The sequence below is a fragment of the Xyrauchen texanus genome, chromosome 10 (assembly GCF_025860055.1).
Source record: "Xyrauchen texanus isolate HMW12.3.18 chromosome 10, RBS_HiC_50CHRs, whole genome shotgun sequence".
NCBI lineage: Eukaryota > Metazoa > Chordata > Actinopteri > Cypriniformes > Catostomidae > Xyrauchen > Xyrauchen texanus.
This window is the reverse complement of record NC_068285.1, coordinates 33730368-33737705: the sequence shown is the minus strand read 5'-3', so window position 1 is coordinate 33737705 and position 7338 is coordinate 33730368. Positions and strand designations below refer to the sequence as shown.

Here is a 7338-nt window from a genome sequence, read left to right as displayed (position 1 = left end):
GTCTGTCTAACTAACTATCTGTCTATCCGACTATCTGTATGTGTGTCTGACTTTCTGTCAGACACGCATCTGTCTGTGTGTCTGACAGTCTATCAATCTAGCTATCTTGTCTTAATTGTAAGGTCTTTTAAACCTTCAAACTTTATGCTTTTAAAACTTTTAAACTTTCAGGCAAGGCTTTGTAAACATCAAAAACTGTACGATGAGGTTCAGAAACATTGCCATTTTTAACAAGAAAATTGTATTTATCAGCACAATTGTACTGTGGCAATAATATCCATATAAACTATTACTACGGTAAATCTGTGAAAAGGTAAAAAAAAAAAGAAAGAAAAAAAAAAGCAAAATCTGATAATTATGCAAAAATAAATTTTATTGCCACTTTCAGCAGACAGAGAAAATACAGTAAACTAAACTAAAAAATAAAACAGTGAGGGAACATTAGCAAATTCATTATGACATCAAGTGAAATTGTGCATGTGTATTCATTTAAAACAGAAGTGGTTAAAATGATTGCAACAGCAAGCTGTGTGCTCAAGCCATCAACAGTACTTACTGCCACACACTCACACACCATAGTAATAACTTTCCTAATTCCTATCAAGAAACATTGATTTATATTTCTAATGAGGTTTGTGACAACATTAAAATGCAGTTTAATATCACATAGCTTTTTTCTGAGATGAATAAAAGGCAAAACATTTTAATATTACCTTTTCATTTGATGCTTCTGTGCAAATAAATTCATTTGAGTTATTAGCAATGCCCAGAGTCCAAATACTGCAACGGTGGTAATTAGACAAACTCGCAAAGCAAGTGGAAAATATAGCCAAAGCTATGTTATAATTTCAGTGACTAAATACATTAAACAAAAACTTTTATTTTTAAATTCTGTTATAGACAATGCTGATAAGTAGAAAAAAACAAACCAGCCTTGAATATACACGGATCAGCCACAACATTAAAACCACCTACCTAATATTGTATAGGTCCCCCTCATGCTGCCAAAACATCCCAGGAGATCAGCAGTTACAGAAATACTGAAGCCAGCCCATCTGGCACCAACAATCATGCCTCGGTCCAAATCATTGAGATCACATTTTTCCCTATTCTGATGGTTCATGTGAACATTAACTGAAGCTCCTGACATATCTGCATGATTGTATGCACTGCTGCCACACGACTGGCTGATTAAATATTCGCATGGATGATTGTTGGTGCCAGACGGGCTGGTTTGAGTATTTCTGTAACTGCTGATCTCCTGGGATTTTCACACACAACAGTCTCTACAATTTACTCAGAATGGTGCCAAAAACATCCAGTAAGCATCAGTTCTGCGGACGGAAACGCCTCATTGATGAGAGAGGTCAACAGAGAATGGTTCAAACTGACAAAGTCTACGGTAACTCAGATAACAACTCTTTACAATTTTGGTGAGAAGAATATCATATCAGAATGCTATTCTGAGATGCGGGTTGGTGCTGTTTTGCCGCACGAGGGGGACCTACACAATATTAGGCAGGTGGTTTTAATGTTGTGGCGGATCCATGTAAATTTGCTTTTGTATCATTATGGCTTTAGGACATTCTTTAGTAGATGCCAGATAACATGTTTAACATGTTAAGAAACAATCTTACCAAAAAAAGTTGTGCTTTTAATGCATATAGTTCCAGTAACTTGTATCTACTCAGTACATTCTTCTAATACGTATGTGCTCTTTTGTTAAATGGATTTAAAGCCCTACTTTGGTAAAATTCTTAAAGTGGTAAAAAAAAATGTTTATTGTGAACATCGGTCACATTGACAATTCTTACAATAGGGCAATCTACAAAATTACATTTTAATTGCAGCCATATAAACAGGAATTCACATTTGCAAGTTTTAAATATTGACACTGGCTGTGTAAACGGCACAGAGCAAGGCAAGCGTTCTGTTAGCAAAGAGCGTTCTCTCATTTTTCATGCCAATAAGCATACTGAAAAGACATTTTTCGATTTTTTTCCTTGAACACAAATACTGTATAACTTTCACATGTGGAAATCTCAGCAAATACACATTAAACATGATATCGATCAATACAACTTCTTTCTATATGTAAAAAAAAAAAAAAAACCTTGCTATCAGAGTCACACTCTCTCAACAAGACCAAATTCTGATGCACCAAACTTAATCATATTGTGAACAGACCAAAAACAAATAAGTCTGTAGTACACCTTTAATACAATCTGTTATCATTATTAAAAAGAGCAAAAAATATCAGCGTCTTACCGTTTATAAAGAAGGGATGGAAAAAGAAATTAAAGAAATATTACTCATTATAGTCACATGAATCAGTAGTACAGTAACAATAGGCACAGAAGCAAATTAGATCATAGAGCACTGTACTTCCAGTCTTCATTTATGCATGAACCAAAATTCACAGTAATGCGTCACATCCTCTCTGACTGAATATAGCATTAAAAAGTGCATTTTCAGATACTCTGCAAGGGCCCAGTCTGTCCTCGAGCCCTTAGATGCAAGATCCCATGTACCCAGGCATTAATACCTTGTTAATTCAATGGATTCAGTACAATCTGGGGTGTTGTCCAGCCACCCTGCTTCCTATGTCACAAGTGGCAGGTCACTTTATGCTCCTCACAGTTCCATTTATGGACATATTTGTCACTGACAAGTGAAAGGCATGGAGCAGTCTATAAGTCAGTGGTCCACAGTCCACAATGATCATTCAGCAGTCCAAATGACCAGCAAAGAAAAGGGAAAATTAGGGGTTTGAACAGTACACTCAGATCTTTCCACATTAGGCAGAAATATCACTCTGTCCAGGCAAAAATGCAAACAGAGTCTAACGGTGAGCATCAAAACTGTCCTGTATATCCCTGAAACTGAACAGCACATATAGAGGGGGAAAATAAAATCCCAGGATAAAATTAAAATGAGCTTTGCAGCTCTGATAAACAGATAGCCTGACTATTTACATGCCTCTGACAGTGCAGTTTACTGATATTTGCAAATTTGTAGACAACTAAATAAATGCCTTAATTGTTAAATCAGCAACAATTACTCATAACCGCTTTCATGATATGGGTCTGAATCAAAGGAGAAGTCTCAAGCCCTTTGTCACTTTTCCGTTTGTGAGTTAAGTGTTCTGGGTCACGGATAATAACAGGTGAAGTCGGGATGACAGTAGAAACGGGTTCCTGTGTGAACTACTTTTTCTAAAATGTAGTGGTGACGGCATTACCACGGCGAGTTCCCAGCCGCACCATCTCTCTCGGCACTGTGTCCAGCTGCTCGTATGCCAGTCGCCCTTCTTCACCTGAGAACAGAAACAAACACAAGTTCTGTAAGAAACAGCAACCTTTATAGATTCTATGAATTTGTTTTTTCTCAATCAGGATGTTTTCCTGGATCAACATCCTTAGGGGGATTTTCACTTGGTCACTTCATGTGGTTTTTTCTGATATAAATTCGATCACTTAGACCTCTGGAGTTGGTTTGAGATGCATTCCATTCAAAACTTGGTCATGTGAAAATTAATCTGGCTTTTTAAAGGCACTAGCTTGTAGTTCATGTCACAGCCCCTAAAAACAACATTAAAGGGATAGTTCACCAATACTCTCATCATTTACTCACCCTCATGGCCTCCTAGATGCTTAAGACTTTCTTTCTTCTGCAGATAATAAATAAAGGTTTTTAAAAGAATATTTCATCTCCGTAGGTTCATACAATGCAAGTGAATGGTGATCAGAACTTTGTCGGACCACTTTTACATCTGAAATTCACATGTGGTGCTTTAGTTTTAAATTTTTGGAACTATATTTCTGATCACAATTCACTTGCATTGTGAGGACCTACAGAGCTGAAATATTCTTCTAAAAATCTTCATTTGTGTTCTGCAGAAGAAAGTCATACGCATCTGGGATGGCACGAGGGTGAGTAAATGATGAGAGAATTAACATTTTTGGGTGAACTATCCCTTTAACATTGTTTGTCAGGGCTGTGACATAAACTACAGGCTAGTGCCTTTAAAAATAAAAAGGCCTTCAATATGCTCCACCTCTGACTAATAGTTAGTGCACTGCATGTATCATTTGTATTGGCTTAGAATGACTGTATTACCAAAAGTGAGGAGGGTTTCTATGGCAACTTGGTGGAGTTCTTCATCTGCTGAGTCACACAGTGACACCACAGCATCAATGCTCTCCACAGCCTGAAGAAATGAAGACAGAAATGTTTTGCAACAGTAATCACAGTCATGTTCTACGATCTAATCAAGGCGTTAAACTGACCTGTAGGCAACTTAGAGCAGCACATGTGGTTCTTGGTGGGTATAACCCTGCTTCTGATAAGGCTTGTGTGTAACAATCCACAGCCTGTCAATATACATACACATAGAATTATGTTAACTTTTAGATTTTTTTTTCCAGGTGTCCCCAAACAATTGTTTGCAGGTATAGACAGCAGAGGTTTATACATGCATTCTGTGCATACTGTTACAGTGTGGATTTACATGAAATCAAACTTCAGTGTCAACCAGCATCAGTGTATTCTGGAAAAGTGTCCAATAAGACTGACCTTTGACCTGAAGGGCTTGTGTGAGGCAGCAGAGGACAGGAAGGCTGTAGCAGCCTTGCTCAGGTCAGGGTCATCAGAGGTCAGCAGTCCGGCCACAGCCCACAGGGTTTGAGGGCGGGGCTGGAGAGAGGTGATGGAGATGTCTTGTAGCTCTTTTAGAGAACAATCTGTATCACCACAGCTGAGCGCTTCTGCAAACATGACTGGTTTGGACACAAAAAATGATAAAGATCTATTTTTCAGGACGCTGTATTTTAAAGATAATTTTGTAAAAATCCTAATAAATGTACAGATCTTTATTGTAAAGGGTTTAAACAATGTTTTCCATGCTTGTTCAATGAACCATAAACAATTAATTAACATGCACCTGTGGAACGGTTGTTAAGACACTAACAGCTTACAGACGGTAGGCAAATAAGGTCACAGTTATAAAAACTTAGGACACTAAAGAGACCTTTCTACTGACTCTGAAAAACACCAAAAGAAAGATGCCCAGGGTCCTTGCTCATCTGTGTGAATGTGCCTTAGGCATGCTGCATGGAGGCATGAGGACTGCAGATGTGGCCAGGGCAATACACAGCAATGTCCGTTCTGTGAGATGCCTAAGACAGCGCTACAGGGAGACATATAGGACAGCTGATCGTCCTTGCAGTGGCAGACCACATCTAACAACACCTGCACAGGATTGGTACATCCGAATATCACACCTGCGGGACAGGTACGGAATGGCAACAACAACTGCCCGAGTTACACCAGGAATGCACAATCCCTCCATCAGTGCTCCGACTGTCCACAATAGGTTGAGAGAGGCTGGACTGAGGCCTTGTAGGCCTGTTTTAAGGCAGGTCCTAACCAGACATCACCGGCAACAACGTCGCCTATGGGCACAAACCCACCTCCGCTGGACCATGGAAGCTGACGGGGTCCGTCATGGTCTGGGGCGGTGTGTCACAGCATCATCGGACTGAGCTTGTTGTCATTGCAGGCAATCTCAAGGTTATCTTAATCTTAATTTTCTAATCAAAATGACAAAATGAGGTGGGGAGGATAAAAATATGGATGAATATTGTCAATGATGAAAGATTTAGATACAGCAAATCCCCACAAAGTGTCAGTGATTGTTTTTATTTAACTTCTACAGGCAGCTGTTAAACTGTTGAGCCAAGTTGTAAACTGTAGACTCCAACACAGGCCACAGAGGATTATTTTATATATTTTTTTAAACTCTGCAACTATCGGCACGATATATCATCTACCTAGTATAAATATTCCTTGTAACGGTCTGGGGGCACGACTAATTGGGTTAATTCTTTCAAAAGTGTTTGTTTGTATAATCAATCATGCTGATTTAACACGTTAAATCGACATCCTTATTAAAAAATACTATATTAAATGATATAAAAAGATGCTAATAATCTATAACAAGGGTCTTCAATAGGGGTCAGCAAAATATTGTTTGATCCACCATTGGCACTTGTAATGATAGCTAGAGATAAGTTTATGTAATTTTTTTTATCAAAATGTTGAAGTTCCACACACCTACAAGTCAAATCTTCTCCTTTCTTTAATACTTGCTCATATTCACGCATCCTGTTGTATTTAGTTATGAACTGACTGGAACTAAACACTATTAAAGTGTGACTAAACTGAGCAAGTCAACAGAAGCGTGCAGCGCGGACAAACCATTCAAACGACCATGCTCATCACTATCAAAGTGCGACAAACATCAGGTTCAGCAGCGCTGCATTAGAGGGTCGAGTGAGTAGACGTGTCTGCTTTGCGTTGGTCGTATTGCGTGGTTGAGCATACGACTGCCTACAGTTTCTTTTATTATTAGTTGCGTTTTGCTTTCAGAACAATAGCCTAATTGCCGGTTGTAAATAAAGTTACCGCTGGGATTATCCAACTGGCATACACGGACCTTAACATTACACTCACACTCACACATTCACATTCACATACACATACACACACACACACAAAATGGTGGCTCATAACAACATCATTAAAGGTGCACTCAGTCATTGTTTTTCCTCAGTGTAAAGTTTTAATTTAATTTTTAAATATATTATAAAATTGATCACTCACATGAGATGAAGACTCCATATTAGCAACCTTATAAAAAACATTTATTCTGCATGGACAGGGTCTGTCTGTCTATCTATCTAACGGTCTTTTTATTTTTATTAAAGAGGGGGTATAGGACAGTGATTGACAAGGAAAATGAAAAATGTCACTTCATGTCAGGAAAGTTTGAGACCCCTGCTGTACATTATTTCATGATTATTTCAGTAGCCTTGCAATACAAACATCATAAAGTATGTACATACAATAATATGGTAGCTAACCTTACACGTTCTTTTAGGCATAAAATGCAGCACTTCATTTTATACAATATGCAACAGTTGTCCCAGCTCCGTCTCTACCCACCAAGTGGTCCTTGTTATGAAAATGATTCTTGATCTATAAAAGCAGAGACTTATGCCAAAATGCCACATTCAGTTCAACAAAAATGTATCTTACCCTCTTTGGCTAAATTCAGCAGGTGTTGCTCCATGTCTGTGATATTGTGTTCAACCATGTAGCTGTGGAACTGAAACACGGTAAGTACATCCTGTGACAGAGAGGATGGTGATGGACACGGGGATGAGGCCAGATCGCTCCTGTCCACCATCTCATTAACCACCATCCTTATCACTGCATATAAACAAAGACGATGAATATAAATGGACCTACTACAATCAAACTAAAATCATTACTATT

General features: G+C 38.4%; 1 protein-coding gene across 1 annotated transcript in view; it reads right to left on the bottom strand.

The window, feature by feature from the left end:
* Positions 1 to 381: 381 nt before the first annotated feature.
* Positions 382 to 7338, bottom strand: part of LOC127651068 (rho family-interacting cell polarization regulator 2-like) — a 97445-nt gene continuing 90488 nt past the window's right edge. The window contains 5 exon segments of the mRNA XM_052136774.1: positions 382 to 3316; positions 4120 to 4210; positions 4290 to 4373; positions 4576 to 4778; positions 7099 to 7272. Coding sequence (XP_051992734.1) covers positions 3216 to 3316; positions 4120 to 4210; positions 4290 to 4373; positions 4576 to 4778; positions 7099 to 7272 — 653 coding nt within the window. The 3' untranslated portion in view covers positions 382 to 3215.